Consider the following 25,805-nt stretch of genomic DNA (forward strand, 5'->3'; position numbering starts at 1 on the left):
AACAGTTAGAATCTTTCAATGCATATGAGTGTTCTACATGTGCTCCTTTTCAACCTAATAATGTAACTTAGAGGGTATTTCACATTACCACATATAGATCTATCTTATATATATTATTTAGTGGTTGCACTGTATTCCAGTGAGAAGATGAGGCATGATAAGATAGATATATCCTGGTATTCTAACTTATTCTTATTGATGGACACTTATGGTTTCTCATACATTGCTATTATCAATAAATATTGAAAAAATCCTTTTATATCCACCTTTGAGCATTAATATGATTAGTTTTTTAAAGTAGAATGTCAAAGTATGTGGGTATTTGAATTTTTGATAGATGTTGCAGACTTGGGTAAGTGTCCTAGTCTGTATGAATTTCAGCTTTTTTTCTGACTAAAGTTAATAAAATGGGAGTAGCAATAGTACCTTTCTCTTAGGGCTGCTGGGAGGATTAAAAAAGAGATAAGATACTATCCAGTGTTGCTAGATATAGCAAAATATAGGCCCTCTGGTTAAATTTGAAATGCAGATAAACAATGACAATATTTTAATATAACTATATCCAAAATGTTGCATGGGATACACTTAAACTAAAACATTATTTGTTGTTTATCTTAAATTCAAATTTAACTGGATGTGGCTCAGTGGTAAAGAATCCACTTGCCAATGCAGGAGACACAGGAGGCTCAGATTTGGTCCCTGGCTCAGAAAGATCCACTGGAGAAGGAAATGGCAACCCACCCCATTATTCTTGTGGGAAATCCCATGGACAGAGGAGCCTGGTGGGCTCCTGTCAGTGGAGTAGCAAAGAGTCAGATGCAACTGAATGACTGAGCACCCACATACTTATTTTTATTTGGCAACCCTGTACATTGAGGGACCAACACAGTCCCTGGAAGCATTAAATAAATTGTTCGTTGCTATAGTTCTTATTAGACATTCAAGGAAATGCTATCATCAGCAAATGTTTTTAGAAGTAATAATTCTATAGTTATGAATTTACTTATTCTTCAGCGTTACTGGTTGGGGCATAGACTTGAATTACTGTGATATTGGATGGTTTGCCTTGGAAACGAACAGAGATTCTGTGAAGACCTACAAGACCTTTTAGAACTAACACCCAAAAAAGATGTCCTTTTCATTATAGGGGACTGGAATGCAAAAGCAGGAAGTCAAGAAACACCTGGAGTAACAGGCAAATTTGGCCCTGGAATATGGAATGAAGCAGGGCAAAGAGTAATAGAATTTTGCCAAGAAAATGCTCTGGTCATAGCAAACACCCTCTTCCAATAACACAAGAGAAGACTCTACACATGGACATCACCAGATGGTCAACGCTGAAATCATATTGATTATATTCTCTGCAGCCAAAGATGGAGAAGCTCTATACAGTCAACAAAAACAAGACCAGGAGTTGACTGTGGCTCAGATCATGAGCTCTTCATTGCCAAATTCAGACTTAAATTGAAGAAAACAGGGAAAACTGCTAGACCATTCAGGTATGACCTCAATCAAATCCCTTATGATTATACAGTGGAAGTGAGAAATAGATTTAAGGGCCTAGATCTGATAGATAGAGTGCCTGATGAACTATGGACTGAGGTTCGTGACATTGTACAGGAGACAGGGATCAAGACCATCCCCGTGGAAAAGAAATGCAAAAAAGCAAAATGGCTATCCGGGGAGGCCTACAAATAGTTGTGAAAAGAAGAGAAGTGAAAAGCAAAGGAGAAAAGGAAAGATATAAGCATCTGAATGCAGAGTTCCAAAGAATAGCAAGAGATAAGAAGGCCTTCTTCAGTGATCAATGCAAAGAAATAGAGGAAAAGAACAGAATGGGAAAGACTAGAGATCTCTTCAAGAAAATTAGAGATACCAAGGGACCATTTCATGCAAAGATGGGCTCAATAAAGGACAGAAATGGTATGGACCTAACAGAAGCAGAAGATATTAAGAAGAGGTGGCAAGAATACACAGAAGAACTGTACAAAAAGGATCTTCACGACCTGGATAATCATGATGATGTGATCACTCATCTAGAGCCAGACATCCTGGAATGTGAAGTCAAGTGGGCCTTAGAAAGCATCACTATGAACAAAGCTAGTGGAGGTGATGGAATTCCAGTAGAGCTATTTCAGATCCTGAAAGATGATGGCGTGAAAGTGCTGCACTCAATATGCCAGCAAATTTGGAAAACTCAGCAGTGGCCATAGGACTGGAAAAGGTCAGTTTTCATTCCAATCCCAAAGAAAGGCAATGCCAAAGAATACTCAAACAACTGCACACTTTCACTCATCTCACACGCTAGTAAAGTAACGCTCAAAATTCTCCAAGCCAGGCTTCAGCAATACGTGAACCATGAACTTCAGGACGTTCAAGCTGGTTTTAGAAAAGGCAGAGGAACCAGAGATCAAATTGCCAACATCTGCTGGATCATGGAAAAAGCAAGAGAGTTCCAGAAAAACATCTATTCTGCTTTATTGACTATGCCAAAGCCTTTGACTGTGTGGATCACAATAAACTGTGGAAAATTCTGAAAGAGATGGGAATACCAGACCACCTAACCTGCCTCTTGAGAAATCTGTATGCAGGTCAGGAAGCAACAGTTAGAACTGGACATGGAACAACAGATTGGTTCCAAATAGGAAAAGGAGTACGTCAAGGCTGTATATTGTCACCCTGCTTATTTAGCTTATATGCAGAGTACGTCATGAGAAACGCTGGACTGGAAGAAGCACCAGCTAGAATCAAGATTGCCAGGAGAAATATCAATAACTTCAGATATGCAGATGACACCACCCTTATGGCAGAAAGTGAAGAGGAACTAAAAAGGCTCTTGATGAAAGTAAAAAAGGAGAGTGAAAAAGTTGGCTTCAAGCTCAACATTCAGAAAACTAAGATCATGGCATCCGGTCCCATCACTCCATGGGAAATGGATGGGCAAACAGTGGAAACAGTGTCAGACTTTATTTTTTTGGGCTCCAAAATCACTGCAGATGGTGACTGCAGCCATGAAATTAAAAGACGCTTACTCCTTGGAAGAAAAGTTATGACCAACTAGATAGCATATTCAAAAGCAGAGACATTACTTTGCCAACAAAGGTCCATCTAGTCAAGGCTATGGTTTTTCCTGTGGTCATGTATGGATGTGAGAGTTGGACTGTGACGAAGGATGAGCGCCGAAGAATTGATGCTTTTGAACTGTGGTGTTGGAGAAGACTCTTGAGAGTCCCTTGGACTGCAAGGAGATCCAACCAGTCCATTCTAAAGGAGATCAACCCTGGGATTTCTTTGGAAGGAATGATGCTAAAGCAGTGACTCCAGTACTTTGGCCACTTCATGCGAAAAGTTGACTCATTGGAGAAGAGTTTGATGCTGGGAGGGATTGGGGGCAGGAGGAGAAGGGGACAACCGAGGATGAGATAGCTGGATGGCATCACTGACTCGATGGACACGACTCTGAGTTGGTGATGGACAGGGAGGCCTGGCGTGCTGCGATTCATGGGGTTGCAAAGAGTCGGACACGACTGAGCGACTGAACTGAACTGAACTTACTTATTCATTCAACAAATACTGAGTGCCTACTATAAACTAGGCATTATTCTAGGTTCTGGTGGTGCAGTGGTAAAGAATCTGCCTGCAGTGCAGGAGACTCAGGTTTAATCCCTGAGTTGGGAAGATCCCCTGGAGAAGGGAATAGCAAACTACTCCAGTATTCTTGCTGGGAGAATTGCATGGACAGAGGAGCCTGGGAAACTACCGTCTGTGGGTTTGCAAAGAGCTGGACACAATTGAGCAACTAACACACACAAGGATACAGTAGTGAATAAAACAAAGTCTGTATGAGCAGAGTGATGCTTTTGTATGTTACAGAGCTGACATGGGCTTGAGATTAAGGAAGAAACCAAGTTCATGTGGATTGTTTGGTTAATTAGGTGAAGTCAATTACACTGGCCTTCTTTATTATCTTCTCTATCTAGTACCACAGCAAAGCTTTTGAGGAAATCTTTTCAGGATAATCTGTGTTGCTCATGGGCAGTCAGGAGCATTAGATTGTGGAAAGGATGACCACAATGGCCTTGAAGAGACCAATGAAGATTTCCTCTTTCTGTCCCTTAAGCTTCAGCAATGGACTTGGGATCTTGCTCAAGGTAAATAGGTGATTTCTAGCCTCTGGTGTCAACAGTTCAGTGACATGGGGAATGGTAGGTGCTGTCTCACTCTCATTTCTTCAGGCAGTTTCTCAGCAAATCGTAACAACTCTTAGTATGCTATGCCTCATCAGAAAGAAATAGATTCAGGGACTTCCCTGGTGGTAAAGTGGCTAAGACTCTGCACTCCCAGTGCAGGAGGCCCACGTTCAAATCCTGGTCAGGGAACTAGATCCCACATGACACAACAAAAAGTTTGCATGATGCAACTAAAGATCCCACATGCCAGATCAAAGACCCTGCATGCTGTGACTAAGACCTGGTACAGCCAAATAAACATTTTTTTAAAAAAGGAAGAATTAGGTTCAGGCCAATTTATCAATAATTATTAGAGACTGTGGTTTTCTCTCATCACCTTTTCTCAGAACTCAGATTCTCTGATGTTCTGAGAGTAGATATATAGCTGTTGCTGCTGCTAAGTCGTTTCAGTTGTGTCCGACTCTGTGCGACCCCAGAGACGGCAACCCACCAGGCTCCCCCATCCCTGGGATTGTCTAGCCAAGAATACTGGAGCGGGTTGCCATTTCCTTCTCCAATGCATGAAAGTGAAAAGTCAAAGTGAAGTCACTCAGTCGTGTCCGACTCTTAGCGACCCCATGGACTGCAGCCCACCAGCCTCCTCTAGTGGGTGTATTTTTAAAACTTCTTTCCTCAAAATAATTCTAGTCACTATTTTGTGACAGTTTAATGCCATATCTTCTATGGCACCTTTGGAATTTAAAATTTATGAGTTCTTATCTTGAAGTTTGGCTTATTCTGTGGTGATTGGCTTTGTGCTTATAAGGTAAAGCCTTACTTATTACCATAACTGTTTCCGAATTATGTCAGTTTCAAAACCTGAAGCAATTCTGTGATACTGAAAACTGAAGCATATTTAAAAATCTTGGAATTTCTTGATTCCGTACAATGAATTAACTTGCTTTCAGAGTGTTTGTATACTGCAAATCCTCTATTAAAATGGGAGGGTTTTTCTTGACAAATGTAAAAGCAAAGTTTAAAAATACTGAGTCTGGGGAGCCAAGCGTCATGGTCACAGCGCAAAAGGCCATCCTGTTTTTCCCTTCACGGAGCTATGATGCACACTTGCTTCAAACATGAACCTTGAGAGCAGCTGCAACACACATGGAAAGTCAGGGAATGTCCGTTTTGTTGTTTCAGGATGATGACAAAATGAAATGACCATACCAACCAAAATCTTAGACAAAGTCTAGAAATATTTTGAAGATGAGCTTTAAAGGAAATTTTCCTATCTGTCCCTCCAGCCCTTGATATATCTTTGATGTCGTGTGGTCAGTGGTGGTGGTAGTGGGTAGGAAAAGAAAATATGGTGGAATTTAAAATATATTCAATTTAAATTCCTTTGTAGATCTTTATCTGTTTATACTTGTTAGTAAGTTTGGTACTTCTATAGTTATGATCCTTAGTGCTCATTGCAGTGTACTCTGAAGTCCTAGTTAAGTGAGGTTATAATTACCTGGTAAGAAAGAATAGTAAATAACATTAAGAAACTCCTCTGATTATATTATACATATTGATTGTTCTGTAGATATATATTCAAATGAGAGGCTTACCCAAGAACATATGGTTTACCAATGTCTCCAGGACCTTTTTTTTCATGACCCTAATTACATCTGTAGAACATTACTTTCTCCTCTGCAAAATAATGTTCTGTACTTCTTCTTCCTCTTCTTGGTTCAGTTTCTGCTGGCCTCTTCAAGTCATAACTTTTTTTTTAAGGAATTTGTTTGATGTGGACCATTTTTAAGTCTTTATTACATTTATTACAATATTACTTCTGTTTTAGGTGTTTTTTTTTTTTTTTTTTTTACCTTGGGACATATGGGATCTTACCTCCCTGATCAGGGATCGAACCTGCATCCCCTGCATTGGAAGATGAAGGCTTAACCTCTGGATCGCCAAGGAAGTCCCAAGTTGTAACTTTCTATCATAATCATTTTTGTAAGGGTTATGCTCTCTTCTTGGTAGGAGGCCATCTGCAAATCTGAGAAATGTGTTGTTGTGTTGGTTATTGATGAAGTAGCTGGATAGTGCTAGGGTCAGGGTCAACATTCAAAGAATACCACTTGCTGTTTTTTGTGTCATATTGATAATTAGTTTTGGATAATAATTGTTTTGAGGAAATCTCTCCCATGATTGTGTACCTTCAAAACAATATTTTGTTTCAAGTTCAGAAAAATTTTGTGTCAGACGACATTGTTGCCTGGTGTTCTCTGTAGCTCATTGGTCACAGATGTTATATCCTGTGAAATGTGTACATGCACATCCCAGAAAGTTTTTAAGATTCAAATGTGTTAGTCATAGACTTTGGAAGCCAAGTGTTTGGAGTGCTGCTTCTTAGGGAAGGACTTTGCATTGGGATAGGTGGAGATGGATAGGTGACCAAGGACAAGAGTAGGTGTTCGGAGGTATCTGGAGTTACAAAGGGGCCTTTTGGGAAGAGCCACTCCAAGGTACATGTTCTGGGAAGAGGGCAGACAGGTGGCAAGAGAAAAGAAGTAAAGTGAGATAAACTAAGGGAGACTGAGTTCATATAGGTATTATTAATATTTTCCGCTTCTTTGACCTGTTGGATGACATCAGCAGACTAATGGTCAAATCTTTGTAGAGAATGGTCAGATGACTGATTGTAAATGTTTTACTATTTTTGGAAATATTTAATAAGTTAGAGAGTAGGGGGTAAAATATAAATAGGGCTGTGGGTGGGTCAGAGGAGAATGAGCACAAGGATCTAGCATGAGGAGAGCAATTTTCTCTGCTTTATCACTCTGCTTTATTTTCCCAGTAGGAATCCATATTGACCATATCAGATTCTTCCTTATCAGGGATTCTTTGCATGTCTTGGGATTCTGCAGATTGTTTTCTTTTTTTTTTAAATTTATTTATTTTAATAGGAGGCTAATTACTTTATAATATTGTATTGGTTTTGCCATACATCAACATGAATCCGCCATGGGTGTACACGTCTTCCCCATCCTGAACCCCACTCCCTCTCCATATCATCCCTCTGGGTCATCCCAGTGCACCAGCCCCAAGCATCCTGTATCATGCATCGAACCTGGGACTGGAGATTCGTTTCACATATGATATTATACATGTTTCAATGCCATTCTCCCAAATCATCGCACCCTCGCCCTCTCCCACAGACTCCAAAAGACTGTTCTATACATTTGTGTCTCTTTTGCTGTCTCGCATACAGGGTTATCGTTACCATCTTTCTAAATTCCAGATATATGCGTTAGTATACTGTATTGGTGTTTTTCTTTCTGGCTTATTTCACTCTGTATAATCGGCTCCAGTTTCATCCATCTCATTAGAACTGATTCAAATGTATTCTTTTTAATGGCTGAGTAATACTCCCTTGTGTATATGTACCACAGCTTTCTTATCCATTCACCTGCTGATGGACATCTAGGTTGCTTCCATGTCCTAGCTATTATAAACAGTGCTGCGGTGAACATTGAGGTACACGTGTCTCTTTCAATTCTGGTTTCCTTGGTGTGTATGCCCAGCACTGGGATTGCTGGGTCATAACGCAGTTCTATTTGCAATTTTTTAAGGAATCTCCACACTGTTCTCCATAGTGGCTGTACTAGTTTGCATTCCCACCAACAGTGTAAGAGGGTTCCCTTTTCTCCACACCCTCTCATCGCAGCCATTCTGACTGGCGTGAAATGGTACCTCATTGTGGTTTTGATTTACATTTCTCTGATAATGAGTGATATTGAGCATCTTTTCATGTGTTTGTTAGCCATCTGTATGTCTTCTTTGGAGAAATGTCTATTTAGTTCTTTGGCCCATTTTTTGACTGGGTCATTTATTTTTCTGCAATTGAGCTGCAGGATTGCTTGTATATTTTTGAGATTAGTTGTTTGTCAGTTGCTTCATTTGCTATTATTTTCTCCCATTCAGAAGGCTGTCTTTTCACCTTGCTTATAGTTCCCTTTGTTGTGCAGAAGCTTTTAATTTTAATTAGGTCCCATTGGTTTATTTTTGCTTTTATTTCCAGTATTCTGGGAGGTGGGTCATAGAGGATCCTGCTGTGATTTATGCCGGGGAGTGTTTTGCCTATGTTCTCCTCTAGGAGTTGTATAGTTTCTGGTCTTACATTTAGATCTTTAATCCATTTTGAGTTTATTTTTGTGTATGGTGTTAGAAAGTGTTCTAGTTTCATTCTTTTACAAGTGGTTGACCAGTTTTCCCAGCACCACTTGTTAAAGAGATTGTCTTTAATCCGTTATATATTCTTGCCTCCTTTGTCGAAGATAAGGTGTCCATAGGTGTGTGGATTTATCTCTGGGCTTTCTATTTTGTTCCACTGATCTATATTTCTGTCTTTGTGCAAGTACCATACTGTCTTGATGACTGTGGCTTTGTAGTAGAGCCTGAGGTCAGGCAGGTTGATTCCTCCATTTCCATTCTTCTTTCTCAAGATTGCTTTGGCTATTTGAGGTTTTTTGTATTTTCATACAAATTGTGAAATTATTTGTTCTAGTTCTGTGAAAAATACTGTTGGCAGCTTGATAGGGATTGCATTGAATCTGTAGATTGCTTTGGGTAGTATACTCATTTTCACAATATTGATTCTTCTGATCTATGAACATGGTATATTTCTCCATCCATTAGTGTCCTCTTTGATTTCTTTCACCAGTGTTTTATAGTTTTCTGTATATAAGTCTTTTGTTTCATTAGGTAGATATATTCCTAAATATTTTATTCTTTTTATTGCAATGGTGAATGGAATGTTTCCTTAATTTCTCTTTCTGTTTTCTCATTATTAGTGTATAGGAATGCAAGGGATTTCTCTGTGTTAATTTTATATCCTGCAACTTTACTATATTCATTGAATAGCTCTAGTAATTTTCTGGTGGAGTCTTTAGGGTTTTCTATGTAGAGGATCATGTCATCTGCAAAGAGTGAGAGTTTTACTTCTTTTCCAATTTGGATTCCTTTGATTTCTTTTTCTGCTCTGATTGCTGTGGCCAAAACTTCCAGAACTATGTTGAATAGTAGTGGTGAAAGTGGGCACCCTTGTCTTATTCCTGACTTTAGGGGAAATGCTTTCAATTTTTCACCATTGAGGATAATGTTTGCTGTGGGTTTGTCATATGTCACTTTTATTATGTTGAGGTATGTTCCTTCTATTCCTGCTTTCTGGAGAGTTTTTATCATAAATGGATGTTGAATTTTGAAAGCCTTTCTCTGCATCTATTGAGATAATCTTATGGCTTTTGTTTTCCAATTTGTTAATGTGGTGTATTACATTGATTGATTTGTGGATATTGAAGAATCCTTGCATCCCTGGGATAAAGCCCACTTGGTCATGATGTATGATCTTTTTAATGTGTTGTTAGATTCTGGTTGTTAGAATTTTGTTAAGGATTTTTGCATTTATGTTCATCAGTGATATTGGCCTGTAGTTTTCTTTTTTTGTGGCATCTTTGTCAGGTTTTGGTTTTAGGGTGATGGTGGCCTCATAGAATGAGTTTGGAAGTTTACCTTCGTCTGCAATTTTCTGGAAGAGTTTGAGTAGGATAGGTGTTAGCTCTTCTGTAAATTTTGGTAGAATTCAGCTGTGAAGCTGTCTGGACCTGGGCTTTTGTTTGCTGGAAGATTTCTGATTACAGTTTCAATTTCCGTGCTTGTGATGGGTCTGTTAAGATTTCCTATCTCTTCCTGGTTCAGTTTTGGAAAGTTGTACTTTTCCAAGAACTTGTCCATTTCTTCCACGTTGTCCATTTTATTGGCATATAGTTGCTGATAGTAGTCTCTTATGATCCTTTGTATTTCTGTGTTGTCTGTTGTGATCTCTCCATTTTCTAATTTTATTGATTTGATTTTTCTCCCTTTGTTTCTTGATGAGTCTGGCTAATGGTTTGTCGATTTTATTTATCCTCTCAAAGAAACAGCTTTTGGCTTTGTTAATTTTTTCTATGGTCTCTTTTGTTTCTTCTGCATTTATTTCTGCCCTAATTTTTAAGATTTCTTTCCTTCTACTAATCCTGGGGTTCTTCACTTCTTCCTTTTCTAGTTGCTTTAGCTGTAGAGTTAGGTTATTTATTCGACTTTTTTCTTGTTTCTTGAGGTATGCCTGCCTTGATATAAACTTTCCCTTTAGCACTGCTTTTACAGTGTCCCATAGGTTTTGGGTTGTTGTGTTTTTATTTTCATTTGTTTCTATGCATATTTTTATTTCCTTCTTGATTTCTTTGTGATTTGTTGGTTATTCAGCAGCATGTTGTTCAGCCTCCATATGTTGGAATTTTTAATTGTTTTTCTCCTGTAATTGAGATCTAATCTTACTGCATTGTGGTCAGAAAAGATGCTTGGAATGATTTCAATTTTTTTGAGTTTACCAAGGCTAGATTTATGGCCCAGGATGTGATCTATCCTGGAGAAGGTTCCGTGTGCTCTTGAGAAAAAGGTGAATTCATTGTTTTGGGGTGAAATGTCCTATAAATATCAATTAGGTCTAACTGGTCTGTTGCATCATTTAATGTTTGTGTTTCCTTGTTAATCTTCTGTTTAGTTGATCTATCAATAGGTGTGAGTGGGGTATTAAAGTCTCCCACTATTATTGTGTTATTGTTAATTTCCCCTTTCATACTTGTTAGCATTTGTCTTACATATTGTGGTGCTCCTATGTTGAGTGCATATATATTTATAATTGTTATATCTTCTTCTTGGATTGATCCTTTGATCATTATGTAGTGTCCTTCTTTGTCTTTTTTTCACAGCCTTTGTTTTAAAGTCTATTTTATCTGATATGAGTATTGCTACTCCTGCTTTCTTTTGGTCTCTATTTGCATGGAATATCTTTTTCCAGCCCTTCACTTTCGGTCTGTATGTGTCCCTTGTTTTGAGGTGGGTCTTTTGTAGACAACATATATAGGGGTCTTGTTTTTATATCCATTCAGCCAGTCTTTGTCTTTTGGTTGGGGAATTCAACCCATTTACATTTAAGATAATTATTGATAAGTATGATCCTGTTGTCATTTACTTTATTGTTTTGGGTTCGGGTTTATACACCCTTTTTGTGTTTCCTGTCTAGAGAAGATCCTTTAGCATTTGTTGGAGAGCTGGTTTGGTGGGGCTGAATTCTCTCAGCTTTTGCTTGTCTGTAAAGCTTTTGATTTCTCCTTCATATTTGAATGAGATCCTTGCTGGGTACAGTTATCTGGTCTGTAGGTTATTTTCTTTCATCACTTTAAGTATGCCCTACCATTCCCTCCTAGCCTGAAGAATTTCTATTGAAAGATCAGCTGTTATCCTTATGGGAATCCCCTTGTGTGTTATTTGTTGTTTTTCCCTTGCTGCTTTTAATATTTGTTCTTTGTGTTTGATCTTTGTTAATTTGATTAATATGTGTCTTGGAGTGTTTTCCCTTGGGTTTATCCTGTTTGGGACTCACTGTGTTTCTTGAACTTGGGTGATTATTGCCTTCCCCATTTTAGGGGGATTTTCAACTATTATCTCGTCAAGTATTTTCTCATGGTCTTTCTTTTTGACTTCTTCTTCTGGGACTCCTATGATTCGAATGTTGGGCATTTAACATTGTCCCAGAGGTCTCTGAGATTGTCTTCATTTCTTTTAATTCGTTTTTCTTTTTTCATCTCTGATTCATTTATTTCTACCATTCTATTTTCTACCTCACTAATCCTATCTTCTGCCTCTGTTATTCTACTCTTGTTCCCTCCAGAGTATTTTTGATCTCATTTATTACGTTATTCATTATATATTGACTCTTTTTTATTTCTTCTAGGTCCTTGTTAAACCTTTCTTGCATCTTCTCAATCCTTGTCTCCAGGATATTTATCTGTGATTCCATTTTGTTTTCAAGATTTTGGATCATTTTCACTATCATTATTCGGAATTCTTTCTCAGGTAGATTCCCTATCTCTTCCTCTTTTGTTTGGTTTGGTGGGCATTTATCCTGTTCCTTTACCTGTTGGGTATTCCTCTGTTTCTTCATCTTGGTTATATTGCTGTGTTTGGGGTGGCCTTTCTGTATTCTGGCAGTTTGTGGAGTTCTCTTTATTGTGGACTTTCCTCACTCTGGGTGGGGTTGTATCAGTGGCTTGTCAAGGTTTCCTGGTTAGGGAAGCTTGTGTCGGTGTTCTGGTGGGTGGAGCTGGATTTCTTCTCTCTGGAGTGCAATGAAGTGTCCAGTAATGAGTTATAAGATGTCACTGGGTTTGGAGTGACTTTGGGAAGCCTGTATATTGAAGCTCAGGGCAGTGTTCCTGTGTTGGAGGAGAATTTGCGTGGTCTGTCTTGCTCTGGAACTTGTTGGCCCTTGGGTGGTGCTTGGTTTCAGTGTAGGTATGGAGGCGTATGATGAGCTCCTGTCGATTAATGTTCCCTGGAGTCAGGAGTTCTCTGCTGTTCTCATGATTTGGACTTAAGCCTCCTGCTTCTGGTTTTCAGTCTTATTTTTACAGTAGCCTCAAGACTTCTCCTTCTATACAGCACCGTTGATAAAACATCTAGGTTAAAGATGAAAAGTTTCTCCATAGTGAGGGACACTCAGAGAGGTTCACAGAGTTACATGGAGAAGAGAAGAGGGAGGAGGGAGTTAGAGGTGACCCGAATGAGATGAGGTAGAATCAAAAGAGGAGAGAGCAAGCTAGCCTGTAATCACTTCCTTATGTGTGCTCCTCAGTCTGGACCGCTCAGAGATGTTCACAGAGTTATACAGAGAAGAGAAGAGGGAGGAAGGAGACAGAGGTGGCCAGGAGGATAAAAGGGGGAAATGAAAAGGAGAGAGACAGATCCAGCCAGTAATCAGTTCCCTAAGTGTTCTCCACCATCCAGAATACACAAAGAGATTCACAGAGTTGGGTAGAGTAGAGAAGGGGGAAGGAGGAGCTAGAGGCGACCTGGTGGAGAAGAGGGAGAGTCCAAAGGGGCAGAGAGCAGTCAAGCCAGTAAACTCACTCCCAAGTAAAAATGGGTACTGAAGATTGGGTTCTTAAAGGTACAAAGTTGATAACAAATACCAAAAAGCAAAGATTAAAAATCTAGAGTAGAGGTTGGATTTTCAAAAATATAATATTAAAGAAAAAAAAAACAAAGTCACAAAAATTATAAAATATATATATATATATGAAGTTTGCTTTAAAAAATAGGGTCTCTTTTGCAAAGTAATAGTAGGTTATAAAAATGAAAATTAAAGGAGTAATAGAAGACTTAAAAATTAAAAAAAATTAAGAATGATAGTAAAAATAGTAAAAATATATATAGGACTTTCTCTGGTGTTGTTGTGGGCAATGTGGGATCAGTTCATTTTTGGATAGTTCCTTGATCCAGCTTATATTTCTCAAGATTTATAGGCCCCTTCCTATGTAGTTGGTGCTAACTACAGGGTTTTAATCTATTGCACCTGTCACTTCCAAGGCAGTTCCCTCTGTTTTAGCATCTTCTGTTTACTGGTCTCTTCAGTGTCTAATTTCTGCCCTGGCACAAGGGGGCAGTGGTGGACACTTTTTTGGGCTCACTTGTTCAGTCGTGCTGTGGGGAGGGAAGGACCCTGCAAACAACACTGGCGTGTGTTTGCAGTGTCTTGGCCACACTAGGTTAGCCCCCGCTCACTGCCTGTGTACTTCCCCTGTCTACACCGCTTAGATTCCAGGTTGCTCTGCCAGGAACTGTCTGAGGCCAGCCCTGCGTGTATGCACTTCCCAGGTCTAAGCCACTCAGGTGCAGGTACTCGGGTAGTCCTTAGAGGCGCAGATTCGGTTGGGCCTGCATTTTGTGCTCTTCCCAGGTCCGAGCAGCTCAGATGACCAGGTGTTTGGCGAGTACGGTCGCTGCGACTTATCACCTCCCTTGTCCCTGCCGCCCCAGTTTTCTGGGTGTACAACTGGCGCACCTTCTCAGGCGGATGTTGACCGTCCAGAATCCCAAGAAGTCTTAGTTAGCAATGAAGCTTACTTGCAGTTTGGTAGATAATGCCTCTCTGGGGCTGCAATTGCCACCTTCTGGCTCTGGCTGCCAGTCAGCGGAGGGGCATGGTCTGCAGCTGGCTTTATCTGCTCAGTCCTTCGTTCTGTGAGCAGGCCTGATGGTGTCTTCAGTTCAGTTCAGTCGCTCAGTCATGTCCGACTCTTTATGACCCAGGAATCGCAGCACGCCAGGCCTCCCTGTCCATCACCAACTCCCAGAGTTCACTCAAACTCACGTCCATCAAGTTGATGATGCCATCCAGCCATCTCATCCTCTGTCGTCCCCTTCTCCTCCTGCCCCCAATCCCTTCCAGCATCAGGGTCTCTTCCAGTGAGTCAACTCTTTGCATGAGGTGGCCAAAGTACTGGAGTTTCAGCTTTAGCATCATTCCTTCCAAAGAAATCCCAGGGTTGATCTCCTTTAGAATGGACTGGTTGGATCTCCTTGTAGTCTAAGGGATTCTCAAGGGTCTTCTCCTACATCACAGTTCAAAAGCATCAATTCTTCAGCACTCAGCTTTCTTCACAGTCCAACTCTCACATCCATACAGGACTACTGGAAAAACCATAGCCTTGACTAGACGGACCTTAGTTGGCAAAGGTCCAACTAAATGTCCCTGCTTTTGAATATACTATCTAGGTTGGTCATAACTTTTCTTCCAAGCAGTAAGCGTCTTTTAATTTCATGGCTGCAGTCACCATCTGCAGTGATTTTGGAGCCCCCCAAAATGAAGTCAGCCACTGTTTCCACTGTTGCCCCATCTATTTCCCATGGAGTGATGGGATCAGATGCCATGATCTTCGTTTTCTGAATGTTGAGCTTGAAGCCAACTTTTTCACTCTCCTCTTTCACTTTCATCAAGAGGCTTTTTCGTTCCTCTTCACTTTCTGCCATAAGGGTGATCTGCATATCTGAGGTTATTGATATTTCTCCCGGCAATCTTGATTCCAGCTTGTGCTTCTTCCAACCCAGCACTTCTCATGATGTACTCTGCATATAAGCTAAATAAGCAAGGTGACAATATACAGCCTTGACGTACTCCTTTTCCTATTTGGAACCCGTCTGTTGTTCCATGTCCAGTTCTAACTCTTGCTTCCTGACCTGCATACAGGTTTCTCAAGAGGCAGGTTAGGTGGTCTGGTATTCCCATCTCTTTCAGAATTTTCCACAGTTTATTGTGATCCACACAGTCAAAGGTTTTGGCATAGTCAATAAAGCAGAATAGATGTTTTTCTGGAACTCTCTTGCTTTTTCGATGATCCAGCGGATGTTGGCAATTTGATCTCTGGTTCCTCTGCCTTTTCTAAAACCAGCTTAAACGTCTAGAAGTTCACGGTTTACGTACTGTTGGAGCCTGGCTTGGAGAATTTTGAGCATTACTTTACTAGCATGTGAGATGAGTACAATCATGTGTTGGTTTGAACATTCTTTGGCATTGCCTTTCTTTGGGATTGGAATGAAAACTGACCTTTTCCAGTCCTATGGCCACTGCTGAGTTTTCCAAATTTGCTGGCATATTGAGTGCAGCACTTTCATAGCATCATCTTTCAGGATTTGAAATAGCTCAACTGAAATTCCATCACCTCCACTAGCTTTGTTCGTAGTGATGCTTTCTAAGGCCCACTTGACTTCCCATTCCTGTCTTAGGTTAGGGCTTTTCGTGTGGTAGCTATCCCACAGTCTGGTTTGCTATCCCAAATTAGTTCCCTCAGATTGCCCTTGGGGCATTCAGGCCCAGTCCTTACTCTAAGCAATGCAGCCGGCGCCTCTCTGCTCAGCCCGCACTTGCTAGTGGAGGATGCAGGCGTCTGCGCTGCTTCTTCGCTGGGGGAGTTATCACTGGGCATACAATCTGTGGGTTTTAATTATTTATTTATTTTTCCTCCCGATTATGTTGCCCTCTGTGGTTCCAAGGCTTGCCACAGAGTCGGCAGTGAGAGTGTTTTCTGGTGTTTGGAAACTTCTCTCTTCTTTAAGACTCCCTTCCCGGGATGGATGTCCGTCCCTACCTCTTTTGTCTCTTTTTTTGCCTTTTATATTTTTTCCTACCTCATTTCGAAGACAATGGGCTGCTTTTCTGGGTGCCTGATGTCCTCTGCCGGCATTCAGAAGTTGTTTTGTGGAATTTACTCAGCGTTCTAATGTTCTTTTGATGAATTGGTAGGGGAGAAAGTGATCTCCCCATCCTATTCCTCCGCCATCGTAGGACCACCTCTGCAGATTGTCTTCTTAAAGAGACTTTATTCCACTATTGTTCCAAGTGTAGCAGTTAATTCAAGTAATTCCCATGGATACCACCAGACTTTTAAAAGCATCTTTTCCAATTGCTTTGGTTTTATGGGGGGAAATATTATAACAGTAGAGAAAAGCAAGTTAGAATTAAGTAAGAAAACTCAGGTTTTGATTTATTCCCCCCAAATAGTGGCTGTTGTTACTTACCTGTGTTGTTACTTAACTCTCAAGTGTATGTTTTGAAATGTGTAAGGGATCCTATAGAGTTTCCTTTTAACTTGGGTTGACTTTTCCATTTGGGTTAATGAGGTAGGATGTGGTCCTTCCTAGAGCTTAGAGTATACAGGTAGGAGGAATAAGAGCTTGCAAATGAGAGTTAGTGTCTTCTCGGCATCTTCTTGATGCAGAGGAACTTTCAGTAGAGACTTCAGGGAAATTCAGTAGCAGTGCAGTTTCCATAAATAAAGACACGGTCTCTGTCTTGGTTTTATTTTTTCTGAGATACTGTTCCCTGAGAAATGTCACTAATGCCTGAAAGTAGATACCCCAGGAGAAACAGACCAACACATAATATATTCATACCTGTAAAAAGAAATAAAATGAGATTTAAAGGCTTCCTAGGTTCTCTCATTGTCATCAACCTAGATAAAGTACAGAAAAGTATGGTATTGGAAAAATGAATGAATTCTGGCTAGAGATGAAAATGCTTAAATTGAAAACTTTCCAGAACAACATGTACTTGGAGCTGTATTAAAGAGAAATTCTTTGAGTGTTTAAGCCAAATGACCCAGCAGGGTAGATAGTGTGAGGCATATTTCACAGTTGTATAAATATTTAAAACTGTTTTCCAGCCTATAAAACAAGTATATTAGGTTGTTTTTCAAAAACTTAACAATGAAATTAACCTGTCCAGCTTAACTTGTTGGGAAACCTGCCCTTCTTGTCACAGCCTTCTCTCCTAGAAGAAATTGCTGGGAAGGGGGTGTGATGAAGGTTTCTAACTCAGAAAACAAAGTTGGTTTACATTTCAGAGAACTTCAGAAAGAGCATCATGGATACTCATGGGTGGTGTTTCCAGATGGGCTGTCTGCCTAACTTGTTGAGAGGGGCCTGACCAACGGGACACAACAGCTTTTTGTCATAAACCGCTTTGAACTTCGTGAAGGTAGACTTGGGACTCCATTATATACATGAACCTCAAAGGAAACAGTGTAACATCTTGACCATGTTCTCACTTCTGAGCTGTTCATCCTAGCTGTTAGAATGCCACCAAGCCTGTCCTTTGGCCATAGTCCAAAGAGATTTGTAGGTGGTCTTTCTTGTTCAGTTTTTTTTTTTTTTTGGTCATTGATTGCTGCTCTTGTCCTTTCCAGAATTTTTATTCTTTTCCTCTTGCATTCTAGCTGTTGCCCTGGACTACTCTCCCTTGCCTCTGTGTCCTTCATATATTGCCTCCAGTTAAACAGACTTCTGAGACAACAGCTGTGATGTTTTTATATTAACATAGAGTTTGAAAAGAATATTAATGACTAAATTTATTCCTTTCCTTCCCCCTGAGCTTTTTTGTTTTTGAATGTTCTGCAAGTAAGAGTTAATAGCTGCTGTATAAAGCTGGCACCATGGAGTGGTGGGAAGAGGACGCACCAAGGGTTAGGCATTTTGAGTCTAGCCCTAGAGATAACTAACTCACTGGGTCTTTGGGCAAATCACTTGACCTCTTTTGACCTCTCTCTAGTTCCCATATCACTCAGGTAAACGACTTTGTTATGCAAGGCTCTTTGAACTGAGCATTCTAGGAAAAAAGTCTTACTTGCTTCTTGATGCTGTATTGTGAATACATTTTCTTGATTCTTTTCTCTATTCCTGAAAAAAAAAATTAATTTTGTTTTTGTTCTTAGACTGCAGAATGAAAAATGGATGAACGTCAAAGTGGGAGACATCATTAAATTAGAAAATAACCAATTTGTTGCTGTGAGTATTTCGTATTGTTTAAAGAATTTATCTCAGGTTAAAATAGTATATGTACTAAACTATTTACACTTGCAGATTCAGCAAATCTGTAATAATTTAGCATAACCAAGGAGAGAATACCAAGAAGCATTATTAAAATGTCTCAATTTTAAGATACTTTTAAGGACATATTGATTACTTACTTTCAATAACATGATAACTCAGACAAGACTGAGTGATTGTCACCTTGTTATTTTCTTTGGGGTCTTTTAAACTAATAGATAAAAAGATTTAAAATCATTTGATGTAATAACAGCTTTTAAAATGCTCCAGAATACTTTAAAAATAGTTTATTCCTGCGTAGTTGGAATACTGTCCCCTAACAATGGAATTAATGCTGTTAATTTGCAGGATTTTAGGAGAAAAGACTAGCTAGAGAAAGAGGAAAATGAATGCTCTCTCCTGAATAATCCCAATCAGAAAATGTTGATTGAATGTTCTCACTAAATGCTATTTTTGAGGTTTTACTTTCTTTCAAATGCACTATAATTTATGTTTTCAAAATTCCTGGGTTACAGTTCCCTTAATAAAATTCAAGGGATCAACTCAGACTAAAATATGTGACTAACTATAGATCATATTAAATGCAAGGCTAAAATAAAAGCTATTCAGAACAGGATTAAAAATTCTATATAGTCTTTATGTCAAATGTATATTAGATTAGTCAGGAAAATTTTTGTGTTAATATCATTTTATTTATCAAGTTATGTTCTTCATTAAATCTGAGACATTTTCCCACAGGATAAAATAAACAGCCCCAAGATCTATTTATAAGAACAACTCAGTTGAGATTCTTAAATAGTCACTTTCAGAAGCAGTTTTCTTTCATTAAGTCATTTTCTGTGTATAGTGATTCTCGAGAGCAACCCATGCTAAGGCAACTAGTCAGTGAATAGGACATTCAAAAAAAGTTCACGGGAATTTGCTGTATGACTCAGGGAAGTCAAACAGGGGCTCTGTAACAACCTAGAGGGGTGGGATGAGGAGGGAGGTGGGGGGCAGTTTCAAGAGGGAGGGCACACATCTGTACCTATGGCTGATTCATGTTGTTTGGCAAAAACCAACACAATACTGTAAAGCAATGATTCTTCAATTAAAAGTAAATAAAGTAAAAAAAAGTAGGATTAGCACACTTAGAGAGGAGACAACGGAGAATCCCCTCACCCTTTCTGCTACATGGGGACACAGAAAGAAGATGGCTGTCACTGGATGAAGACATCCTCTAGTGAGTGTCTTGATCTTGGAATTCCCAGCCTCTGGAACTATCAGAGATAAATTTCTGTTCTTTAAAAGTCAAAAAAAGAAAAAAAATTCACACTTTAAGTAGAGAAGTGCTTATTTCTCTGACCCCATATTGTATCTGTGCTCCAACTTGCCTTCTAAAGCCTTACTATTCTAACTTGCACTTTCATTGGTCTTTGTTTTTAGTTTAGTTGTATTTTCTGTGTTATAGTATACACGCTGCTTGTTATTGCAAACCTTTCTGTGGAATGAAGCATGGAGTCAAGTATAAGTGCAGGCATCACATGGCAGGAAACCAGTTCCACAAACACATCGTTAGCACTGGTTTAAAATGAATCCACATTTAGATGAGTTCCCATGAAGTCAGTGATCCATGTGTCCCAGTACTGTCCAGTAGAACTTTCTGCAGTGAAGAAGATGTTCTATGTGCTGTCCAAGTATAGAACAGTCAGAAGCACCTTGTGGATATGGAATCCTGGTAATGTGGTTATGCAACTGAGGAACTGAAAGTTAAATTCTATTTAATTTTAATTAATTTAGATTTAAATAGCCACGTGTGACTTGTGGCTTCCTTATTGGACAGTGCAGATGTAGCCTTTTCATTGTGGTCATGTGATGGGGCAGAAATCCTTAATTATTCCCAACCCTTCCCTAGGTCCTGTTGTTCTTGCTTTCACTTGGAGGGACAGCAACAAAATAACACTGACCATCTTGCACCCCCTTGCTTGCTCCCCTCTTTCCCAGGAGTGACTTCTCTGATTGTCAAGTGTGGGGCAGTAACAGGTGTGCATGACCTGGCACCTCCTTCCTTCCCTTTCTCTTCAGGCTCTGTCTGTGTACAGAGAGAACACTCTGCCCTGCTTGGTCACAGCATTCATTTTATAGGAGTAAATCCCCATGGTGGGGGTGATGGGAGGGTCTGGGTAGTTTCGATCTTCCAGAGAGCTTCATCTATGGCTGGATAATCTGTCTATCTGGAGCGAAGTATTAGCAAGCCCACTCCGGCCACAGACCTAAAGCCTGGTCTGCAACTGCTTGGTCAGTAGCAGATGATATTTTTCTAATTTCCAGTCATGTCTGTCTGACTCCTGCCATTATAGCTCTGTTGCTTTAGTCTTTGGATAAGTGAGGGGGTCCTCCAAATGCCAGAACATTTCAGTGCCTCTTGATTAGGTCACTTTGTTCAAAAGTTTTCCATGTGCAGCTACTCAGCACCTATGAAGCTGTTTTCAGGGACAAATAAATGTTTCTATGGGTGAACTGCTATAATCACTTAGAAGTGCTAATATACCTTCCCACTCCCTGGCATCAGCTCTTAGAGGCTATCAGAGAGCTTACATGTGGCGAGCAACAATCACAGGTCTCTAAAAGAGACTCACTTCTGAGTTACTGCACTGAGGTAGAGCCTGGGAAACCAGATCATGAAGATCATGAAAAATCATAGCTAGCCTTTATTGACTACATGCCACATATCAGATAATATTACAAGCTCTTTATACAGCCTAACTCATTTAATCCTCACATTAGCCCAATGACAGCAGGTTATGTACTATTATTGTTCCCATTTTGCAGATAAGAAAATAGAGGTACAGTGCCATCAGATAGCTTGTAAATAGGAGGGTTAGGAGTTAAACTCCATCTGGGTTTTAACCCCACTCTTTACCACTACCATATGCAGCTCCTGCCTCCATTAGAAGACCTGTCCTAATTACCTTGAGCCTGGGCTTCCAGAGTCAGAGCCTCTAGGCTTGGATGCTAGAAGTGCTGCTCCCAATTCTAATGCATAGCCTCTAACTGTCAAACTTAGAATTTCTAACTTAAGTCACTTTAAGCAAGGAAAGGAGCTTGTCTGAGATGACCAGTTAGCTGGCCTGTTAAGAGTTACTCACCTCTGTTTTCCAGATAAGGAATCCTTACTGCCCTTTACCTTAAAAAATCTAAAACACTTCTGGACTGAATTTCCAGAGCTCCTATTTTTATTTTAGGGCCAAGAAAAAATGGAGAGCATAATTCAGTTATCACAGTGAGACTAACTTGTGTTAGATGAACCAAGTAAACAGTGTGAGAAAACCACACTGCAGAGTAGTTCCCGATACTGGTAGACCCTGGTCCCTGGAAACCATGCCTACCTTCCTCCTTTAATTGACCACAGTGCTATTTTCCTGTTTTGCTCTTCTTATCTGGTGGTAGAAATAAACCTTTTCCTGGACATGAGCATATTTGAATTTCACATGAATTTAGTCGTTTAGCTTATTTGGGAAAAGCTCCCCTTCCATCCCCTGCACAAAATGGCCTTTGTGTAACAGTAAATTTTTGCTTTAGAACAAAGGCATTCTTCTGCTACAGAAACTGAAAATTTCACCTTAAGAAATGAAAGGACTAGTTTGACTTAAACTCCAGTCCTGATCACGGACAGGTTTTGTCTCTCTCTGGACCCGTCATCAGGGCATCTCATCCAGTGTTTGTTCAGCATCTTTTAAAGGATATCCTTTTAGGGGGGCCATTTTGTGGTTGAATTGCCTTTTCAGTTATTTTAACTTTTATAACTTCAGAGTTACTTGTTTTACTCTAATGGCTGAAATAAATCTTCCTCTTTAAAAAAATGTGATATGTTCAATATGCATTTGAACATTTGGATCTGAACAATGGATCTGAAACTTAAATTTTAAAGAAAAATAATAACTTTCGTCTTGCACATTTTCATTTTTATGACTTCATTCTGATTTTTGTCCATATCAACATATTTTTCCATAAGTTATTCATACCACATGAGCCATTTTGGATTTTTATTTTTGGATTATAAAAGAATAAAAGAAGAGATAATTTTGTAGATGATAAAGAAGAATTCCATGTTTGAGAATGGCTTTAAAAAATGAAGGGAGATCCAAATATGTTTCAGTTAATTCTACAAATTCATCTTTCCATTTGGTTATGAATCAAATCCCAATATTCTTTCACCATTGTAGTTTTGATTTTTGAACACTAGCAAAGCAAAATGCTGTTTGTTATTTATAGTTGTATTCCGGTCATTCTGTAGCCAACCAGAAGAAAGAGTATGCATTTTAGGGTCAGAGTTCTGAGTTCTAGTTCTAGCTTTGCCCTTTAAGCTCCATATGGTCATGGGTATGGCTTTAAAGCTCTTAGAGCCCTGGGTTCTGTGATGAAGCTTTCACCATGACTTGCTACGGGCATTATGTGAGTTAATTTAGTTCATCTAGTGCTTGTCAGGCTGGAAATGACCTTCCCAGGTTTCTTATCCACACAGTAGGAACAACATTATCCCTCAATGAGACTGTTGAGAGAATAAAGTGATACAATTATGTGAATGTTTTGTTAGCCCTTAGCTGCGCAGCTTTTAGATGTTATATGATTGCTTGAGGTTTAGCTTCATTGGCTCTTTAATTCAACAAACATTAATTATGCCTAATAAATCTAGGAGTCTAGTGCCATTGGCTCTTAGAACTTACAGATGTTCCACAGATTCTTTTCAAAAGTCCTCTGGCTGGTATATTTGTTTCAGGTCTCCGTGAAGCTGCTGCTTGGGCTTTTCGTTACCTTTGGAAGGTGGGTGAAGAGACACTGTGTTAAAAACAATCCTCAATTCTTAAGAGAGATAGTTGAGTCTTTCCTGGGAGGGCACGGGGAAAAGGAACGAAGAATTGACAGAAGAAAGTATTGGGTTGGCCAAAAAGTTTGTTCAAGCTTTTCTATAACATCACTTGGAAACCTAAACTAACTTTTTGGCCAACCCAGTACAAATAAGAGTCTAAGGAAGATGGGTATGGTTGGAATTAACTGCTGCCTGGTCCCACTGTGAGTTCCAGTAATCACACTTTCTGTTATTGTACATCATTCCTGCTAACACCTCTGCCTGCAGGGAGCTGCCCTCCATTCCATCTGGACTCTTCCATGAAGCCCTTCCTTAGCTACCAGTCAGATATACCCCTTTCTCACTTGCATTCCTCCCATAGCACTTTGTTAATAAGATACTTAGAACCCTTATCATGTTCTGTCTTTACTAAACTATAAAATCCTTGAGGGAAAGAAGTTTTCACTCAATTTAGTACTCCTGGCAGTATAGGCCTTGAATTGCCTAGATTCACACCCTAGTGCCCTACTTTGTGGCCTCAAACAAGTACCTGAACCTATTTGGGCCTCGCTTTACTCATCTGTAGAGTAGAGACAGCAACAAGATATACATTTAGGATTTCTTTGAGTTAAATAAAATACTGCATTAAGTCTAGGCTATATAGAATAGTGCCAGACACATAGTAAGAACTCACCAAATTTTGGCTATTGGTATTATAAACACCTCCAACTCAAACACAAGTTTCTGGATCGACTAGGAATTGGGTCCCTGAGAGATATTGAAGGGATCAGCTTAAGGAAGACTGACCTGAGACTGACAGAATGTTGGGGCTTGTTGTGCCCTCAGACCACCCATGTGTCGCCCCACTCCCTGCTCCAAAGGGCAGAGGGCAATCCAGTGCTAACAAGGCTGTTCCTGCAGCTCTCCTGCCTGTCCTTTCCAAAAGGACTACCGAGTGTGTGTGGAAGCAGGGTGGCATGATGGCGACTTAGCTGGCCACTGCTCGTTCACATACCCTCTTCAGCTACAATGAATGAACAACACTTGAAGAGAGAAGTTAGCAAAAGGAAATACCAAAACTCAGCAGTTGGGCTGGGAGAACCGAGGAAGAGTGAGGGGAGGCAGGGCAGGGATTAGGCAGTGGGAAAACAGGAGGAAGGTTCAGAGGACATAGAAAAAGTTGACAATGGAGGTGACAGGAGGAGGCAGGGAAGGTAGATGAAGGGAAGATAGAAGTCCCAGCTTCCCAAGGGAGAGAGAGCAGTAAGAGTTAGCCCAGAACCTGTGAGGTTGACACTTTCTGCCTCTAGGAGGTTGAGTCACTGCTCAGGAGAGAATCCAGTCACCAGGTGGCAGTGGTGCCTCAGTCACATGTTCTGAGCCAACTGTGGCCAACAGTCCCTCTTCTTATTTACTGAAAATATGTGTTAAGGCAGCTGAGCTCAAAATTACGCAGTAACATTTGATAGTTCTTACTAGGCAGAATTTTGAAGAAAAGCAACCGTAGGTACAAATGGTTATCTTTCTCTAAACTTCATAACTATTTTTCAGTCACAGATGGTAGCAATTAGAGAATTCTGGCTTTTGTTTAAAATGATCCTGTTAAAGTCAGGGAGGAGAACCATAGGCCAAAGAGTGTGAAGCTCTACTGCTGTTGTGCCTTATGCCTTTATTCATTGTAAATGTGAGAAATAAAATCAAGGTACATTTTCATAACACTTTTTCACTTTAAAAATGTTGGCTTATAACTGGCATATACTCTTCACATGTCCTCTTCAGAGTGAGTTTGCTTTGGTCATGTTGTGAGAAGTCAGAAAGTAAATAATTTCTGCCTTGACAGACGTCTGTGACTTTTTCATCCAGAGTTGAAGAGCCTTAATAGTACAAACCTGTTTATTTTGTTAGGGGTTTGTCACTGAGTTGTTTTTCTGTTTTGTTATGACTTAGACAAAACTATTCCCCCATACATGCAGCTAAACCTGGCCTGTTTTTGAGTTGAAAATTTAAACACTTGAGAGAATAAAATGAGTAGTTTGATTCTGAATTTAACCTCCAGGCTTTGATAATGGGATATTTCTAATATTTAAAAACCAAAGGTAAGAAAAATGGACAGTTTTGGAATGCCAGTCATACATTTAGAGGTAAAAAATTGTTAGGCTAATATGTCAAAATAAATTGCTATAATTTTAGTCACTTCTTTGTAGATATTCGAATTCTTAAGAATTTCATAAAAACCTTTATTTTAAATTAATTTTGAAATTTCAAATAAACAATTTCCCAATGTAGAAGGCTACCAGAATTCTAAAACTGAATCATGCTCAGTCATTTCCAAAGCACCAAGAGAATAATTTATCTCTGTCCTAGACCAGCTCCTCGTCTCTGAATGTTTTCTGTTTTTACCGTGTTTTCTATTCTATCCAGCCTTCTTGCTTAATTTCTGCTTTTCTTCTCTTTCCCTTTTCTTATACACCACCATCTTTTTCTTTTTTTGTTTGTCTTTTAAAAAAATTATTCATTTTTAATTGAAAGATGGTTGCTTTATAGTATTAGTTTGATTT

General features: G+C 39.6%; 1 protein-coding gene across 1 annotated transcript in view; it reads left to right on the forward strand.

Annotated features, from left to right (window-relative positions):
* The window catches only part of ATP8B4 (ATPase phospholipid transporting 8B4 (putative)), a 284,625-nt gene that overhangs the window by 124,575 nt on the left and 134,245 nt on the right, over positions 1-25,805 (forward strand). Inside the window, exon 9 of the mRNA XM_052647369.1 lies at positions 18,305-18,377. Coding sequence (XP_052503329.1) covers positions 18,305-18,377 — 73 coding nt within the window. The remainder of the gene's footprint in view (positions 1-18,304; positions 18,378-25,805) is intronic.

Source organism: Budorcas taxicolor, chromosome 10 (assembly GCF_023091745.1).
Source record: "Budorcas taxicolor isolate Tak-1 chromosome 10, Takin1.1, whole genome shotgun sequence".
Classification (NCBI taxonomy): domain Eukaryota; kingdom Metazoa; phylum Chordata; class Mammalia; order Artiodactyla; family Bovidae; genus Budorcas; species Budorcas taxicolor.